At 40.4% G+C, this 20681-nt stretch overlaps 1 protein-coding gene across 1 annotated transcript; it reads right to left on the bottom strand.

The window, feature by feature from the left end:
- Positions 1-14019: 14019 nt before the first annotated feature.
- Positions 14020-15744, bottom strand: LOC4800919 (calcium uptake protein 1, mitochondrial). Its single transcript, XM_015183164.2, has 2 exons — positions 14982-15744; positions 14020-14897 (listed from the first exon to the last, which is right to left on the bottom strand). The coding sequence occupies exons 1-2, from the start codon at positions 15606-15608 to the stop codon at positions 14370-14372; spliced, it is 1155 nt and encodes a 384-aa protein (XP_015038650.2). The 5' UTR covers positions 15609-15744; the 3' UTR covers positions 14020-14369.
- Positions 15745-20681: the final 4937 nt, after the last annotated feature.

Here is a 20681-nt window from a genome sequence, read left to right as displayed (position 1 = left end):
TCGGTGCATTGTGAGAGAGAGCGGCAGAAAAAGCACCGTTCTCTTTGCAATGCTTATCTCGCAAGCAAAAACAAAGAAAAACACCTTTGGCAGCCTGTGATCGACAGAAGTGTCTGCGAAAAAGCGATTCCAAAGGGAAACGAAAAAATGTGCTGGTGTTTTGTTTTTTCTTTTTTTTCGCATACCCTGAAAGTGTTGAGGGTTTCTAGGAGGCTTGTGTTTCTTCGCAACGTAATGGAAACGTAGGGTATTTAAAACTTCGACACCTGAGGCTCTGCTGTTTTCTGGTTTTTGTTTGCTTGTATATTTGTTTGCCTGCCTGGGAAGGCCTTTCATTTTGAATGACTGCCAGACAATATGGAAACAGAACTCTCTCTCTCAAAGGGAAAGGTACTTCATCAGAAATGTTTGAGGCAACTTTAATGCCTGGCTTGGTGGTTGATTTCAGAAAACTTAATTGCGAAAAGGTTCGAGAGCCAGTCGCATTAGATATTCCCTTGAAGAGATCTGGCTGCGCCTGAGTGCTGCCTGGGGGAAATTTCGGACTTGGGCTTAAATCGGATTTAGCACTTTGCTGGCTAACCAGAATTTGTAATGCGCCCGAGTCGGATCCACACACATTACCTTGAATAATTTCATATGAAGGCAGCACGGTTGCAGGCGGGGCATAAATATGCAATAACGGGACGCAAATGAAGCCATGCCACGGTAGATTCATGACTGTGGCACACTGCCAGCAATGTGCTGTGCAGATTTATTGTCTGTGTAAAATATGCAGCATCGAGCGGAGCTCATTAAATACTCGACGTCCAGTTATGCATCCGAAAAGGCACAACGAAAAATATCCAAAAACCAAAGCCATGTGGTCCAACCACAGCACAGGACCCTGGCCAGGACGTGGAACAGAACAAAGAATGTTCACTTTGCCATCAATCCGAAACGGTGACAATTGGCAGACAAGGCGAGGCGAAATCGGAACGAACATGTGACATGGCAGAGGGAGAGGGAGAGGAAGAGAGAGAGAGAGGAAAAAATATATTCAAAGCTCCACCACCACACACTGGCTGTACTCGTCTACGAGTATTTCATGTCCGGTGCGCTCTCCCTCTCCCTCTCTTTCTTTACCTTGGGCAACTGTGAGGCAAAATAATTTCCGAGAGATTTGCATAAATACACAAGTTAAATGCACATTTAGCATTTTGAATTTGTAATATTTTTGCAGTTTAGTTGTCGAGTGTCCTCTGCCTTGTGTGTGCTTCCCCACCACCTCTTCCTTGTGCCCTATCCTGGCCCCTGGGGTACTTGTATGTTTTGCCAGGGTATATGGTGTATGCAGGTGGTAGAAATATATCCCCCCTTTGGGTGGAGGTGCACCTTCTTTTGTCCTAGCTCAACGGCTCGTTTCATGGCACGTTTTGCCGGATTGACAGTGCCAGGGCCTCTCCGAACGCTTCAGCTGACTCAGGACACACTGACTGCAAATAGTATGCCACATGAATTGTGCAAAGAGCTTTCTGTGCCGGGCAATCCTTTCGCTTTACGGCAAATATGCTCGGCTACTCTACCGTTTGCCTAATGAAAATCGTTGTGATTGTTGGGGGCGGGGCGGGCGGTTGGGGGCGGTTGGGGGGCGACTGATTTTGGCCTGTACGACATGGCATATGAATTTTAATATTTAGTCCAGCTCAGCTCTGGGTCTGGTACATTCCTTAACCTGTCTATGAGAGAGAGAGGTACAGAGGTAGAGAGGGAGAGGATGGTATAAAAATATTTCCATTTCCATTTCTGGGCTCTTGCTTCTTTATTATGCGCCTGTTCGTTTTTTTTTTTCACCCCCCCCCCCCCACGCTTTGTCCTGTCTGAAATGTTTTTGTATTGTCATCAACAACAAAACTATTTGTCTATTCACTGCCCCAGCCACCCCCCAGCCACCCCCGGCCACCCCCCAGCCACCACCAGCCACCCCCCAGCCACCCCCAGCCACCCCTCCTTTACGTGCCTCGCTGTGCTGCGTCCAGTGCTTTATTATTATTTGAGAGACGCCGGGATGCTGGGATGCTGGGATGCTGTTTGCGGTGCCCCCCAGAAGGACTGGAACCTCCAGATAACTAAGAACCGAGACGAGCAACTAAGCTTAGCCTTCACCTTTTTTTCTCTGTCTCTGTCTCTTCCTTTCTTCTTTTCTTTCTTCCAAGTTATTAATATTTATTCTCTCGCTCTGGAGGTCACGAGACCATGTACCAATGAAATGATTTGCTAAAAAGGTTATTGAAAATTATATTACTATTGTCCTGCAGCTGGTCCCAATGATTGGGCAACTTTCAGATGCAGATAAAGAGCTGCTCTCTTTAGTTTTCAGGGGCCCATCGGTTAGGGGAACTTGCAATCCATCCATCAATTTCGATATACCTTCCAGCTTGTGGGGGGAAGGCCCTGATTAGTTGAAGAACCTTTCAGAGAACACCCCAGGATTTACAGGCAATGCAGCTGTTCGAATCCTTGAAATTCCCTTTTGGGGGCTCTTCTCCGACAATCATTTCAATTGCTTCCCCCTCCCAAAAACAGGTTGCACTGGGGATCTGTGTGTGGTCTGAAATACTGCCTATTATCCTTTATTTTTCTGTACAAAAATCACCCACAAATTGCTGGGCAATTTGTTCTCAGGGTTTATTAAAAATATACTTTAGTTTTTGTCACATTTTATTTGAGACTTTTTGGCCAAGAAGCCAGGGAGCTCCCTGGCTACCATTTTGCATTTGATGCGATTTGAGAATTGGAAAATTGGATTTGCAACAGCAGCACAATCGACAATACAATGTTTGCTAAAAGTATTTGCCCAAAAACTTTTCCAGCAATTATAACTTTAAATCGATTGCCAGAGAGAGGGAGAGGGAGAGTGTGTGTTCGCTTGAATTGTGGCATGAACTTCCATAATTAGCCAGCTGTTGATACGAGTATCGGGTACATCCTGTAACATATCGACCAACAGTAGAAAACAAAGATTGAATCATTCGCACACATCCGATTGCTGGTTGCTCGTCATTGGGGGAAAATATGTTTATTTATGGGTCCTTTCCCATCACGTAGAATGGGCGTTTACACTGGCCGATGGTGAACAGCTGATTTGGGGGATATTGGGAAACAGATGTGTCCTGGAAACCACAAACTTTCTTACTCTATTCACAATGAATGAATGTATTGTATAAATCTATTTCTATCTCAATGCTTATCGAATGTAGAGGAAAAAACTGCTTGCCCGGCAGGAGGACGCCCTAGTGTAAACAGCCTTTTATACACTGTACTCCTAGAGGGCAGAATGATTGTATTTATCTTGGCTAAATGTATGCCACATGGTATATGGTATAAGTTGTTTAAGACTAAGTCTAACTAATCAATTTTCAGGACTTTTCTGAGTTCTCCTCTGTGTAAATATATACTTATATGGGTTCTTAAGTTTATTTTTAGTGTGTTTTGGTCTCTTGACAGTACTTGAAGTCCCTAAGAAGGTAGTGTATGACTTCCTGATGGCTGTCTATATTTTTCTCTTATGTTCCTGAATAACTTCCTTTTTGTGGCTGCTCCGTTACTCTTGTCATTTGCCTATTCTATGTCTAGCGAGTGAGAGAGAGGAGCGCATTGAGAGTCACGCTCAGAGAGGGGCGTATTCAGAGACTCGTTGAGAGAGGGTTGTATAGAGAGAAGAGTGTATTAAGAGACTCGTTGAGAGAGGATCGTACTGTGACACTCGTTAAGAGAGGGGCGATTTCTGACACTCGTTCAGAGAGAGAGACGTTTAGAGAGACTCGCTAAGGGCGTATTGAAAGACTCGTTGAGAGAAGGACGTATTAGGATACTCGTTAAGAGAGGGGCGTATTGAAAGCCCGTTAAGAGGACGTTAAGAGGACGTATTGAAAGATTCGCTTAGAAAGGATCGTTCAGAGAATGACGTATAGAGAGACTCGTTAAGAGAGGGGCTTATTGAGAGACTCGTTTAGAGAAGGGCGCATTGAAAGACTCGTTAAGAGAGGATCGTATTGAAAGACTCGTTAAGAAAGGGACGTATTAAAAGATTCGCTTAGAAAGTATCGTTCAGGGAAACACGTATAGAGAGACTCGTTGAGACAGGGGCGTATTGCGTGACTCGCTCGGAGATGAGCTAATTGAGAGACTCGTTGAGAGAGGAGCGAGTTGAGAGACTCCTTCATGGAGGGTAGTATATAAAGACTCGCTCGGAGAAGGCCGTATTGGAAGACTCGTTAAAAGAGGATCGTGCCTAAGAGCGAGATGACGAGAGACCAAGACTCCGCAGAGCACTTTATTCCCATCTCCAGCCATCGAATGTCCTTTGGGCCTACAAATAGTTTCCAAATAACGGCTATCCTCCACTTGTAATGGATTTTTTGTTGATTATTCTTCTCCTGTCGAACGATTTAATGGTCGCCGGGCAGCATCTACCAAACAGCGTCGTTAAGTTTTAATTAATATGCAAATTTCGTTAATGTGTACACATTACAAAAAGGCTCTTCTACGCCAGCGACACCTCCCGCAGTATTCCGGTCCGAGTGTGTGTCAACAGAGGAGCTCTAGAGGGGGGGAGGGGGGAGGCTGTGTGGCCGGGGAGGCTGTGGGGCCGGGCAGGGTAATGATATTCTGTGAAAATTTGCATGCGATATGTTGCCACCGCAGCCAAATGGCGAACGTTGATTTCCATGTCGACGGGCGACCTCAATTTGTGGGGGGCTGGGGGAAGAGGGGGCTGGGGGGGAGGCCAAAAAACGGCAAACAAACAATGAGGCGGACAGGCCGCCGTCGCCGCAGCGCGATTCATTGACAATTTAATAAGTAGTTCGGTTGTGTCATTAGCAAGCAGACCGTCATTAGTGTAAAATATTTCAATTAGTCCGCGAGGACACATGTGTTAATGCTGGTGGCAATATCACGGCCAAAAAACTATCGCAAGTCCCCTTCGAAGGGGGTCTCTGAGCCGCAGATCCAATTGAAGTCTGGCAGCATATCTTTAAGAGGGGCCCCCCCCCCCCCCCCCCCTCCTCCTGGTTGACCACAAAATTACGTGCCGCACGGGACATACAAATATTTCCAATTAAGGTCGTTCGTGCAACAGAGAGACATATGTATGCCACAGAAGGTGCGTATGGCTTTGCTTTTGCTTAAGTGCGAGTCCTGGCCGCACAGGGACTCCGATTGAAAAATAAAAGCAATTGCAATTCATAAAATAATAAATATAAAATTGATTTACGGCATGTGTCCAGGAAGATGGACAGGGGGGGGGGGGGGGGGGAAGGGGGATCTTCTTGGGTGCAGGTCAAAAGCAGGAAAATTCACAACGAAATGTATTTTTGTTGTATTTAAACAGAATTGTGCGTGGTCTGGCCTCCACAAAGAGAGACACGGAGACATGGCGGAATATTTGTCATAATGCATTTAAGGCTCCCCCCTCTGTCTCTGTCTCCCCGTCAAACGAAGATTATTTCCCTGTTTTTCCAGCGCCCGGCTCTGATTGATATGTGCCTGTCAAAAGGGGGGGCGGGATGGTCTGAATTTTTTATTCAAAAGGTAACAAACCCACATCGAACTCTGGCCACACCCAGCCAAGTGGAACGCCAAAAGGTATTGTGCATTATCACGTATCCTGTCTAGCCGGAGACGGAGACGTAGACCCTGCCCCATGATAAACGATGCCCAAGGCCGCCTTTTAATCGCCTGGCATACATATTTCTTAAACATTAATCATACCGCAGTGATTTTTGGCCTCATCAAATATTTACTTTTAATTTATTAAAAAACTTTTTGGCATATTTTTTTTCTTTTTTTCTGTCATTGATGAACCTTTTGGGTCATCTACTAATGCATTTGGCTTGTTGCTAGAATTTATAAATATTTTATGCAATTTTCTCCCTTGATTGTGGTTAATTTTTGGACCCCTATCACCGTTCAGGGGTAGTTTGACGGCGGGGTAATGTTGCCAGCCCTTTTTCGGAGTCATTTTCGGAGTGAAAATGTTGCCAAGGGCCGGCAATTCGCCGCCTGAAAATTACCCCATCTAAAGATTTATATTTTATAATTATAATTATAGTTGTTGCTGTTGTTTTTTTTAATCAGAATTTAAATTGCCTGTTTCTATCAATTTCCTGGTTTCATTAATATTAATAACATATTTTACGCACTATCGGCTGCTTATTTAATTGTAATTTGTCGGCATAAATAAAAAAAAAAGCCAGACCATATGCCGCCTATTTCGTAGAGCTGTAAGGCAATGCAAATAATTACAAACTTATGAGTTAATTAAGTGCAAAAACAAAGCCATTTGCATAAGTAAGTCAATAAGCGACGATTAATTATAAATTATGGCGGATTTTGCCTTTGTTTAACTTACGTAATCAGCTTTTGGTGCTTAAATAATTATCATTTCACATTATATATTTATGCATTAATCATGCGTCGAGCAAAACGTTTGATAAGCCATCGGAAGACTCAATAAAAGAGGATTTAACGGTTACTACCAACCAAAATAGGGCTTAAAGCGTTCATATATGTATGTTTGTATAAATAAATAAATCAATACACACATCAAACTGTTTCGCAAATCAATGGAGACTTATTAAATCCATATTAAATTGACCTGAAGGATTCGATTACCACAGAAAAAAAGGCACTGAAATTTTTGCAAAATATGTATACCAATCGATTTACTCAGGAGAGTGGAAAACGTAAAAATAAAGTGTTTTCACTTAAATTTTATTGGCACAAATATTTGATTTAAATAATTACATGTATTATATATTTAAAATTAATTTTTTTTTTAATATATTTTCCAAAAGTTCAATATCGTATATTTTAGTTGTATATGTTTTTGTATTTTGTTTAAATATGGGACATATTAAATAGATTCTCAACTGGATTGAATTTAATTTTTGAAGGTGTGATTTAAATAATTAAAAGAAAATTTTTCCTTAATTTTTTTTTTTATTTTCATTAGGATTGTTTTGTGTATTTTTGATTATAAAATAATATCACAGATACAAATTATATTGTGTTACTGTTAGAGCAACTAAGACAACAGTCACAGGAAAAATTACGATAAATAAAAATATAAAAAAAAAACAATTTGTTTCATCAATGTTGAAGAATTTGGAGTGCTGCTTGTTTTTGGTAGCTCTATTCGATTTTTTAGGCTTTTTATTTATTTTTTTAATTAATAAATAATATAGAATTCCAGATTAACATAGTGGAGTAGTGAAAATTTATTAAATTAAGATGACAAAAAAAGAAATTATAATAATAATAGCGCGTGTCGTCAAGGATGAAGAATTTAGTTGGGAATATTATTTGGTTCAATTATCTGTCCAGGTTTCTAGGGTAGAGCTCTTCTTAGATCCTCCTGTTGGGCAGGCAGCCTACGCCGGTATCTGGTCCTCGCCAGTTCATTAGGGTGCCATTTTTCTTTTCTACATATATTTCTAACAAGATTTTTAAACTATATCCATCTGTTCACAGTCTTTAAACTGCCTTTTAAATGTTCTAAAATTTGATTCGGCGATTATCTGTGGTCCACGCATGGAATGTACATATTTTGTTTTTGCACTCTCGGGCCTTCTCGTTTTTCGCTTTGGCCTTGAGCTTCAGCCGATGCATAAATCTCGGTGGAATGAGATCAGTTGGGACTATATATATATTCTTCATTAATGTTTCCATTATTTTCCACATATTCCACTATTTTCCCATCGTATCGCTTTGCCAAAAAAGAGAGAAACATACCCTAAAATAATGCCTAGAGCCATATTCCACTAAGACCACTCATTATTCCATTTAGTTTGCCAAGCCTTTTTTTTTTGTATATTTTGTAGTTTTCCAAATTGCATTAGGAATGTGTCCCCACCCCATGCGCCCCACAAGAGACTATGGCCATTCATCTATATGAATCTCACGGGCAAACTGTCATAGAAGGGTAGCGTAGCCCCTCCCCCGCCCCTCCCCCCCACTACAGGCTCCATACGCCGATGGCACAGACTGTATTAATGCGCTTCATATGTCAGGATGGGCCATTCATCATCATTATGCTTATGCCAACTGGCTGGCTGCCTGCCTGACTGCTCGTTTGTACTCGTACCACTCACACACACACACACACACACACACACACACTCAGGAGGAGTTCATGAGAGAAGCGACAGCGTCTCATCAGGAGGAGCACAAAGAAATGATTTTGTTACAAGAAAAGTTGAAATAACTTTTTGCCGGTTTTCATGTCGCAGCATTTAAAATGAACAAACGTCTGGCAGTCCTTTTCGGGTGGTGTAAGAGGGGGGCTGTGTGTGTGTATGTAAATGGGGAGAGGAGCCGTCGGCAGCCTGTTGTTAGTCCAATGTTCGTGCTATCAAACGCTTTCTCTGTCTCGCTTAAACTTTATTAGTTTGACATGTGTGCGCTTGAAATTTTGGGCACGTTTGATGCAACGTAATCAAACAAGCCGCAAAACATTTTTTTTTTCCCATGTCGGTGAGCGTGTGTGTGTGTGGCTTTAAAATGGGTTGCTGGGTAACAGCACCTCCGGGCTAACAGCATGTTTTCGTGTTCTGTTAACAGTCGAGCCTCTGCCTCGCTTTCGTTCTCGCTCTGCCGGTTCTGTAAGCTCTTAGGATCCGCTCTCACCGTTTTCGTTGCATTTAAGCTAGAATCAGTTTCGTTTCCACCGCCGCTAACACAGCAACCGCGCTGCTAGCAGCCCAGGCTAACAGACTGTTATTGCGCTCTGTTAACAGCCGAGCCTCTGCCTCGCTCTCTCTGTTTTGTACGAACCGCACGTCGCTCTGTTGACAGCCGAGCCTCTGCCTCGCTTTCGCTTTCGTTCTCTGTTCTGTGCGCTCTTACGATCCGAACCGCGCTCTGTTTACAGCCGAGCCTCTGCCCCGCTCTCGCTCTATCTGTTCTGTGCGCTTTTACGATCCGCACCGCGCTCTGTTTACAGCCGAGCCTCTGCTTCGCTTTCGCTCTCGCTCTCTCTGTTCTATGCGCTTTTACGATCCGCACGTCGCTCAGCCGAGCCTCTGCTTCGCTCTCGCTCTCTCAGTTCTATGCGCTCTTCCAATTTGTACGTCGCTCACCGTTTTCGTTGTTTCGATTCCACTCCCGCTACAAACTGCCGTCGCACATACACACGCCTACATACGAAAATACCTGCATATTACACACTTATTGGCACAACTACACCCTGACGATTTCCGATTCGTCGCTGGATGCCCCCACCCCCTGCAAACAAAGTGGAAACCCCTTGCGAAGGATAGTAGTTGGGGGGGTGGCCTCCCCCTCCTACAGTTGCTAGTTGGTGCCACTTGAGCTAATACCGGCTGTAACTTACAACTTGTAAGTAACTAGAGCTTTTGCCAGTGTCTGTTGCGGATGCAAAAAACTTTGCTCAGCGACATGTGAATCCTTTGTGTGTCCTGTGCCCTGTGCCCTGTGCCCCGTGCCCCGTGCTGTCATGGCAATAGTTTAAAGCTTAGTCTCGCAGCCAGTGTCGCGCTGCTGAACATTTTAATCGGCAGGAAATGATGTGAAAAAGTTTTTAATCCTTTTAAATGCCAACTTTTCAATATAACGTTAAAGCGCCAAACAGACCCTGAACAGAGGGCTTAAAGTGAGCAAAAGTCGTGAAACTTAATTATAGACTTTCTTGAGTACACGTCGCATCCACCCCCACCACCCTCCCCCATAGATTCGTTTAAATACTCCTCGAGTAACCCTATTTATGGGCGACTGTGGCGACATTTGACTTTTCACTCGTGGATTTAGTGGCGCTTTGCGAATGTTTGATGATAATATTACATTTTTCAGCTGCAAAAGACTTGCACACCAAAGTATTTATAGCCAGGCCGATAAGCACCTGCATATTCATAATTCAGATAAGTGTCTCCTGGCCGTTGGACCGGCAGGAAGGAGCATTAGAGACCAGCAGCAGCCAGAATTCATGCAAATTATGTTAAAGTGCAGGCGCTTTCTCCCTCTCTCTCTCTCTTAAAGGGGTGGTGCTACAGAGGTAACGGTGCTGCAGTTATGGGCTGGGGTGGTGAGGGGGTCAGAGGGGGGCACTCACTTCCTAAAATGTGTATTTTCATGCCCGAGCATAAACGTGTATAAAATAATATTTTTGCACATTCTACGCCTTAAAACCATAAAATTGCATAATTTATAAATTTGAATATCTCACACATAAAGGGGTGCACTGTACTCATATGTGCAGGATATACTGTGAGTGGGAGAGGAAGAGGCCAATGTGCTCTCGACAGAGTCAAACTGTAGCTTTATTGCCTCGACCGAGCATTTCAAACACAATTTGTGCCGAAGAAAAACGACCAAAGAAGGAAAGAGAGAGAACGGTAGAGAGAGAGAGTGAGAGAGAGAGCCATTGCATATACCCATTGCTTGAGGATTGTGGGGGGTAAATGGGTTTCATGGCGTCCAGCAAAATGCTCGCCAACAAGCTCGTAGGCGAACAAAAAAATTAGTTTTGTGTCGCAGAAATCTCGCAAAATTCTCGCAAAAATCTCGCAAAGGTCGAACAAAAGGCTCAAATAAAGTCTCGCTAAAATCTAGCAAAAATCTCACAAAAGACTCAAATAAAGTCTCGCTAAAATCTAGCAAAAATCTCACAAGTCTCAAATAAAATCTCGCTAAAATCTAGTAAAAATCTCACAAATCTCAAATAAAATCTCGCAAAATTCTTGCAAAATGCTCGCTAAAGTCTCGCAAAAGTTTCGCAAAAATCTCACAAAAGTTTCAACTAAAATTTCTCTCTAAAATCTCGCAAATATCTCGCAAGTCTCCCAAAAATGTCCCAAAAATCTCGCTCAAATCTCGCACTAGTCTCGCAAAAATCCCGTAAAAGTCTCGCAAAAATGTCGAAAAAGTCTCGCAAAAATGTCGAAAAAGTCTCGTAAAAGTGTCGTAAAAGTCTCGTAAAATATTTGGGACAATAATATCATAAATGCTACTCTCACTGCCACAAACTGAAAGACATATATATATTTCTTTCATATTTCTATCATTTGCTGGTCCAAATGCGAGCGTTTTGTGCGATTAAGTCTCGCATTTGACTCGTATGAGATACCATTTGTGAGCATTTTACTTGCTGGCTATGAAGCAGCCCTCTATATACCCATAAAGAATTGTAGTTTAGAACGCATTAATTTCTACAGGCAGTATTTTTCAACAAGTTTATTTTCCACAAGTTTTTTAACCCTAAAAATATAGGTTTTTTTAGGGGATCTATAAATCTATAAAAAAAGTCGTCTAAACGTTTTAGACAGTTTTGGCTGTCCTTTAAGCAGTGGAAAATAGTGAAAAGCGAATAAAAATTATTATTAAAAGAAATTAAAATATATTGACGGAACAACCGGCTGAAAATAATATCAATCATTTGTAAAAAATAGATTAAAATGTTGCCAAATAGAGGATTTCGGTGTTAAAACACTCCTAATATATAACAAATATTTCTTTATATCAACAAGATGGAGGCTCAAGGAACTTAAGGCAAGAAAGCCGTCTAGGGCCGTCCCTTAAGGCCTGAAGACCGAGAGGCGAGTGAGAGATTAAAGATGGGAGGGTCTCTTTCCTCTCAGTTCTTTTTTTTTCAGAGCAAAAGTTGTGCCTAGGCCTCTTGGCTTAGATAATTCCCGATTAATGGGTATCGCATTGGCCTTAATCGCCCCACTTGTTGTTCTGTTGGAAAAGTCAGCAGAAATTGTGGTCCAGAAGTGGGCCCCGGCTTGGAGTTTGGAGCAGAAAGTAATTTAGGCAAAAAATGTGAGCAATTTGAAAATGCCTTTTTGCCTTTTTAGCTTTTTGGGTTTTTGCGCCAGCCTGCGTTGGTCAGTATTTATTAGAATTTCGAAATGCCTCTGACTTATTCATAAGGAAATCCCATTGACAGTTGCGGCAGATTTTTCGATTACACACCACACTCGGACGAACTAATTTCGAACAAATAGATACAAAGATATGTAGATATCGTTCGACCTTCGTACAAAAGCCAACAATTGTTGAATGATAATTCTTGATTTATGGCTTACCAGCTGCCAGGGCCGTGTGTTGGCCAACTTAATTGATTTTTACCCCCAGCTCGAAGCTTAGTTCTGTGGCATTTCTTAATAATTTTGCAATCTTTGCGGTTGCTTTTCCAACGAAACTTTTGTGCGACTCAACTAGCATGTTTATTTTTATCGCACTTCCCTGACGTTGGCGTTGCGTTGAGTTTTCCCCAAAGTTTTCCCGCACAGACAACTGCGCGGAGAGGCGTATCCGTATCCGGGCAACTGCGTTACACCTGCACACGTGTGCCGGCATGAACACGAGTTTGATTCTTGTAAAGTGAAGTGCGAAAGTTGCCGGGGCGGCAACGTCGGCATGTTTATGAGGGCCTAAACTCAGGGAGCGCTCGCAGGTTGCCCTTGTCATCTCCTACCCCTTCCCCTACCCCTACCCCCTCCCCTTATCCAATAACTGGACGGCCAACAGGGAATCGATGTCAGCTCTTGACCTGACATTATCAGTCACACGGACAGAACAGGGTCTTCTTTGAATAAGTATTGTCCAGACACTGTTTCAAAGGCAGGTGTTTCATTTTCTGCAGGAATTATACATCAGAACTTCCAAGTTTGGGTCACTCTTTACCATAAAAAGGGTAAAAAAAAGAGTTATTACTTTCAAAGTAATGAAAGTCGATAAAAGTCACATATGGGCATTTTTTCAATGGGTATCGCGGAAAAGGTTAGATTTGTATTATCCATTTATTTCAGATACATTTTTTATATATGTCTTATTTTTAATCGTTTTAACAGAAAATTTAAATACAAATTTTTTTATTCAAAAAAAAGATTCATTTTTTACTCTATTAAAAAAAAAAAGCTGTTAAAGCTAAAAATTTGAACTGTACAGAAAATAATTTTTAAATTTTCTAAAATATAATTTCTGTTTTTAATTCTATAAACTAAAGAAAATAAAAATAATTTTACTTACAAAAAAACCTTTTTAATTTAAAAATTTATCAAAATTTAAAACCTTAAAATTAGTACAGAGTAAAGGTTTGAGAAAGTAATTTTTTATAACAAATTAAGTTTTGAATTAATATTTTTCGTAAATAAAATAATTTATGAATTTGTTAAAATTAAAAAAATTGAAATTGAATTGAAATTAAATTTTCGTTTATTTAAAACATAATTTCGTATTTTATTAAAAGAAATCAGAGAAAATAAAAGTAGGTTATTTATTTATTTATTTCTTTTAAACATTTTTCTTTGAACTTTAACTATTAATAAATTAAATTTTTTTAATTCTTAAATTAATACAAAACGGAGAATTTATAATTAAAATCAAAACTTTGTTAAACTAATTTTAAGTTTTTAGTACAAAAATTGCGTTTTTTAATTCAGTTCAATTTAAATATGTAATTAAATTATAACTGATTTTAATAATAAATATTAAAAATTAATTTTTAGTTCAAAATTAGTATGAAACAAATAATAAGCCTTACGACCTCTGACCCTTACTGAAGATTATGCAAAACATCTTCTTCGCTTCTGCCTGCTTAAATTAATTGCTCAGAACTTCACTTTCAACATTTCGGGGCAGTAAAAAGACACAAGTATCTGGAGAATTTCTGGCCTTTGTGACCTCCAAATTGCCGTCCCTGCAAATGGACCCATAAAGTGCGCGTGTGTGTGCCACATAGAGCACTATTGTTTTAGCGTTTGAGGAGCTCCATAGAGAGGGGCACAGCCATCAGGAAGCAACGACAATGAAGTGCCAAAGCCATTCCCAGGCTGCGTGGCACCGCAAGTATTTAAAATTGTTTTGGTCACACACCCCCCTGCCACCCACTCGCACTCCCCCTCCCCCTCCCACTCGCACTCGCAGCAGGTGATAAAAGTTCAAAGTCATGTAAGCTACGTGGTCGACCCCGGGTAACGGGTAACGGGTTACGGGTTACGGGTAACGGGTTTCGGGTACGGCTTTGTAAGAATCTGTTTTATATTTGAATTTTCGCAACACTCTTGGCAGACGCCGCTCAAGTGTCGAGACAACAAAATGGATTTCATCCTTGAGGTTCGCTTCATTTTTCAACTTGTTTCCACTTGACGGGGCGGTGCGGCGGGGAGAGGCGCGGAGAGTCGCTTCTTCTCCTGAAGTTGAAACGTTTCAAGTCGAAGGCAAACAGACTGCGCTTTTGTGCAGCATCTAGTCACCACTCCAACTCCAACTTCATCTCCTGTCGTAGCCTCAATTGACGTGCCACCTCTTTGTTCTTGGATCCAGGGAGGGAGGGAGGACCCTGCTAAAAGCCTTTGGAGCGCATCTCAGTGCAAATATCGATCGACAAACACCTGGGTGGCACACCTACAGGCAATACCCATCAGGGCGGCCAGATGGGGGGTCTTCCGCCTCGGTGTTCGGGCAAAGCGATCGCGCAGCGTCTCAAAGAAATCCGTGCGACTCAGTATACCATTATCGTCCGTATCGAAGATGGTGAAAATGATATCAATAATATGATCGGTGAGATGCACACCGACCACCACGTGGGCAATGTGCCGCAGGGTCTGACGCGAGATATCCGCCCCGCTCAGATAGTGGAACGTGAGGGCCGAGTCCACGGCGGCCACATCCTTGAGGAACCGAAAGAAGGTCAGAAACTCATCGAGTGTCACGCCCTTATCGGAATTCTTGTACTTCTCCTGGACGCGATGCAGCATTGTGGCACGTTCCAGGCTGTTGGCCGTGGAATAGGCCATCAGCATTTTGGTAAAGGCCACCTCGCTGATCACCGTCTTGGAGCTCTTCAATAGAGCCTGAAACTCCAGATGCAGGACCTCGCTGGCCAGCTTTCGCTGAAACGCCAGGAAGACATTCACATTGAGCTTCTGGTCGAGATTGGGCCCAAAAAAGTATTGGTTTACGTTCATATTCCTCACCGAACCATCCCCCTGGCAGACTTTCGATAGATACAGATTCATATCGTCGTGGGAGAGATTCCCATCACCATTGACGTCGAACAGGCGAAAGGCCAGCTCAAAGTAACGCTCCGGCACGGACAGCAGCATCACCAGAAACAGATAGTCCCCGAAGCTGAGGAGTCCGTCCTTCTGGAAGCTATAGAATATGCTGTTGTCGCTCAACGATGAGCAGCGATGCTTGTGCATATGCCCCTCCGATACTTTGTAGAACTTGTCCAGGCCCAGGCTCTCCGGCTGTCGCCGGGAGCCCGGCGTTATGGCCCGCATAAAGTCCGGCGGCGTCATGTACACCTCCCAACGGCCGGACTTGTGCTTCATTTTGATGGTGGCAAAATACCGGAACACCTTCTCCGGGCTGGAGTACAGGCGCAAACGATTCTCGTACTCCAGTATACGCATCTCCCGAAAGTGGGCGCGATGGTGGGTGGGAGGACCCCGCTTCTGCCGTTGCTCCAGGGGAATCTCGCAGAAATCATCGGCTGTCCCGGAGGCCTGCAGTACGGGGAAGCCGAGACTCCGGCTATGGTAATCCCAGAGGCTGCGAGCCCCGTAAAGAAGCGGCAGGATGGGCACACTACGAAACATGCCACCCGGCTATCGAAAAAGAAAAGAAAAACCACAATAATGGAACTACAAATTTGAGTAAGAAAACCTCCAATATCGGGTTGGGGTTTGTTTTTTTTTGTTTGAATTTGGGTCAAACTCGAGAACTGATTGATGGATGCCCAGGCAGGAGCAGGCCTACTGCCCCCCACATACGATTTTGAGCATTAAAAGTAATCAGCAGCGCAAATATTTGAGCCACAACGGATTGGAATGGAGTGTGGATTGGAGTGTGGATTGGAGTGTGGTGTGGTGCATGGCTTTATAAGACCCCCCTGGGAAATTTGCAAACAATAAACTGGCCCAAAGGCAGGGTCGGGGCCAAGCGAAGGGGAAAAACTTTTACTTCGATTTGTGGATTTCCTCTAATTTCTGCACTGAATTTCTATGCATTTATGGGGCGGCGGTCTTCGGGCATTGTGTGGAGGTGGTTTGGAGGAGGGTCTTTGCAAAAGTTCCACCCCCCACGCCCACCCCCGCCCCAACTCTGGTGTGACTGTGAAGCACCCTCGACAGCAAGTTTCGCTTTGGAGAGAGCTCGTGTTTTGTGCTGCAAAAAAAAATGAAAAAGAGAAAACTTTCAATGGGTCTTCAAGGATTGGCCTCAGCTAAAAGTTTAGTTCTGGGACAGTTGCTTATTCTTTAGAATTCAGAATGTAATGTGATGTATGCAAGAGTATTTAAATAATCATCTGTATGCGTGCACTCAGAGAAAACAGCACTGACTTCTGTATATTTACTTGTTTTATGTTTTAAAATTATTTATATTGGTATTTAAAAAATAATGAATACATCGGAACTCCAACAAAACAAGAATTTAAAAAAATATTTAATTTAATTTTTAAATTTGTAATTCAGTATTTACTTGTTTTATTTTTTTGTACTATTTATATAAATATTTAATATTTATTTTACTTGTATTTAAAAAGAATGAATACATCGGGACTACAAACAAAACAAATAATTTCTTAATTAAAATTAATTTTAAATTTTTAATTCGATATTTTTTATAATTATTTTAGTTAATATTGAATATATATTTTAGTTGGATTTAAAAATATTGAACATTTTGGGTCTACAACGCAACAAAACTTATTTTAATTAAAATTTAATTTAATTAACATTTAAAACATTTAATTCAATATTTACTTCCTTAACGTTTTATAATAATTTTAGTCAATATTTAATATTTTTTTTTAATTGGATTTAAAAATATTGAATATATCGGGACTACAACGAAAATATTATTTTTTTTTTGTATTAAACTTATTCAATTTAATTTTTAGATTTCTTATTATATATTTACTTCTTTAACGTTTTATAATTATTTAAGTTTTAGTTTAAATACACAGCAATGACACTGCCATATTTTTTGCGTTTATAGCTGGTTTCAGAGCTTTTCCATTACAATTTTTTTAAAACCAATAATTTTATCCTTTAAAGGTATCAATTTTCTATAAACGTAACATTATTGACTTTTTGTGTACTGCTTTTTTAAACGAAAAATGGTCTTAAAAAAGCCGTTCACTTGGCACTTTTTAAAAGAGCATATAATCCTGTATTTTGGTGCACCCTGTGGTCCTTTTTTTTGGTAGTGCTTCACACTTAGTCGTATTTCTGTGGAACTGTGCAATATTCAAACTCAAAATACCTTCAATGGTCGTTAAATCGTTTAAATTCAGAAAAATGATAGCTTAAAAAGGGTAACCAAAGAATCGTAGAGGAAAATCCAATCCAATGCCAATCGCCAGCTGAAATTGTGAAAATTACAAATAGAGGTATTTTATTTATTTGCAAATGTTTTATATTTCGATTAAATATGGATGAAAATTGTTTTTTTATTATTTTTTTAATCTTTAACATTTTTTTCTAGTGTGCTACCTTTCGTGGCAACTTAATCTAGTTTTGGATTATATTTATTTTTCAACCAAAGTTAATTCTATAAAATTTTGCAATTTAAAATCAAATGTTGTATTTTTTTTATTATTTTTTTTTTTTTAATTTAATGCCAGTAAACGCTTTCACAGGCAAGGCCGTCATGAGATCTTAATGGATAATAATAAATAATTCATTCAGATATTTTTGTGTGTTCTTTAAGCATTTTTCTTCGAGTATAACTCCAAGATCTATTTTTTTTTTACAAATGTTTTTTATTTGAAATAATAATAACACAATTTGAGTTACTTTTGGAGCAACTTATAAAAATTCTTCAACTTTGATAACACGCATTTTTGTATATATTTTTTTTAAATCATCATAATTTTCTTCGAGTGTATGTTTTTGAGTGTAGATTTTGATGGACTATTGAATTGATTCCGCATACAAAATGCTAATTTAGACTTTTGTCGTCGTGTTGTTTGGCACTTGATTAAAGCATGCCAGTGGCGGCGGCAACTCCTTTGGGGCATCCCCCCCTGGTGTCGTCGCCTGGCCAGCCAGGTGTGCATAAAAGGGGGGCCAGAGGTCGGGCGCTTACCTTCTGTCAAACGGCTGTCACCCCAAAAGCTCAATCCTTTTGTCCGTTTCCCGGCATCCTGGAATTTGCATATTGTTTTCCACACACACACGCACACACACACACACGCCCCTTTTCGCATAAACAACAATCAGGGGCACAAACACGGCTGAGAGCCGAGCCAGTCGAGCATTAGAGCCGCTGCCAAAAAATTAAGTTGAATAAAAAATAAAAAAAAAATACGTCGCAGTGAAAGTCAAACGGAAACGGATACGCCTCCAGGCGGAATGACAGAAAATTGTCACGTAGCCGCTCTTTGAGTTTGACTGACAAATATAGGGCTCTCGCACAGATACTCCACACAGCCGTGTTTCTTTCTTTGATTTAACATCAATTGTAAACTGCTTGCGTTTGTGATTTGTCAGGTGTCACAACCACTGGCCCCCCTGTCGGATGGGGGAAGGAGGGGCATGCCACAGGAGAATGGATTCGGGTACTTACCACTGACGACACTGACAGCAGGCCGTAGATTTCCATACTTAAATGCCGGCTCTGTCCGCGACTACGCTGTAAATTGAGTGAGTACTGCGGCATTAGGTCGACCATAAGATACCCTGGAAGGCAGAAACTGATATGGATTTTTGCTCAGAAAATTGGTTGATTTTTGGGATTTTTCGCTTTTAGGTAAATGCAAAAAACCAAGGCCGTCGCAGAGGAACAATAGAGAAGACCTGAATGAATATTTTACTGAGATTAATTATACAATTTTCTGCATTAAGATTCATCTTTAAAATGGTTTGGATTTTACCCAACAATTTTTTATATATTTTTTTAAATTTAATTTTGGGAATATGCAGGCATGGGAGTACAATTCCTTAGCTTAATAAAAGATAACAATATATCTGTTTTATAATATAAAAAAAAGTTTTATATTACTCATACCGGCGCGAGCGGTTGAACCGAGTGAGCTAGGGCTGGCGCACGAAGCTAGTGAGCCGGGGGTAGTACATAAATAGAGAAAATATTTTTCAAATCTGTTTAAGATTGTTACATTTTTCTGGAATTTTTGACTATTTTTTTACATTTAAATATGTACATAAGAGAGACTTTAAATAAAGAACTTTTACCATGAATAATTTTTCTTATGTTACAATAAAAAAAACTATCACTAAAAAATATATAACAAACTGTTAGGACATAAGAACAATACCACTATAAAATATATTACAAAAAATATATATAAGAAAATAAAAAATAATAACAAAGAAAAATATCACTAAAAAATATAAAAAAATCTTTAAGAAAATAATAAAGATAAATGTCATTGTAAAAAATATAAAAAACTTAAAAAAAAAATGATAAAAAAATATCCTTATAAAATATATAAACAAATTAAAGAAAGTAAAGTAAAATATTACTCTAAAATATATAAAAAACTTAACGAAAATAAAATAAAAATAGCACTATAAAATGTATAAAAATTTTAAAGAATATAATGATAAAAGAAAATATGACTTTAAATTATATAAAGCACATAAACAATAGTAATAGTAAAGAAAAATATCACTAAAAAATATATAAAAAACTCAAAGAAAATAATAAACGAAAAACAATATTAAATATATAAAAAACTTAAAAAAAATAATATAGAAAAATAGCACTATAAAATATATAAGAAACTTAAATTTTTCCGATTTTTAATAGGTTTTCGCATTAATTTGGGAAGTTTGCAATAAACAAAATTAAATCTAAAAAGTACATATGTATATAAAAATGTTTTTTTTATTGAAAATAAATTGTTTTTAGTCTCGTGGGACGTTTCCTTGGTTAACACCCAAAATACCCTCTGACTGCACGAGTCCAGGGTATAATTAATCTTTCGTTTTCGAGCGATGCTTTTGCAATATGCAAATTTGCAATCCCTCGGCGGGATTGGCGAAACGGTTTTGGGTCGGATTTCTGGGATTTGTCAGCGCCACTTGACACACACACACACACACACACACACACACACATACGCTCTCCGTCCCTTTGATAAGGATTCGGAGAGGCTTACAAACTAATATGCCGCATATGCCAAATGCAGTGAAGCCCTCTCAACCCCCTCCCCCCTCACACACTAGTAAGGGGCAGGGGGCAGGGGCAGGGGGCAGGGGCAGGGGGTGGACTTATCGTGCCGCTGCACAGTAACGGCCTTCCGGGCGAATGAACGGAAAAGAAGTTTCCTTCATTGCATTTTCCTTTTTTCTCGGGAGGGTGTTGGGGGGAAGGGGGGGGTGGGGTGCTCTTTTAATTGTATAAATTGTCTCGCCTGTCGCCCAAGATGTGACTGGATGGTTTTCCTTTGTCGTCAGCTTAAGATTTAAGATAACGCCATTGAAAGAGTGCAAAGCATTCGCTTTGTTTGCCTCCACTGTAAATGGCTTAATAACAGATTTTCTCCTTTTTGGGCCATAATTTGTTTGCGCTTGCATGTCGATGGAAATGAAGAATTATTGAAATTTGAGTGGACTTCAAAGCGATTGCAAAAAAATTGAATTAGAAAAGAAGTGCGCTCTCCTTTCTTGCCACTGCCTCTGCCTCGTGCCACAGAGCGTGAA

This window comes from Drosophila pseudoobscura, chromosome 2 (genome assembly GCF_009870125.1).
Source record: "Drosophila pseudoobscura strain MV-25-SWS-2005 chromosome 2, UCI_Dpse_MV25, whole genome shotgun sequence".
NCBI classification, from domain to species: Eukaryota; Metazoa; Arthropoda; class Insecta; order Diptera; family Drosophilidae; genus Drosophila; species Drosophila pseudoobscura.
This window is presented reverse-complemented; position numbering and strand designations above follow the sequence as displayed.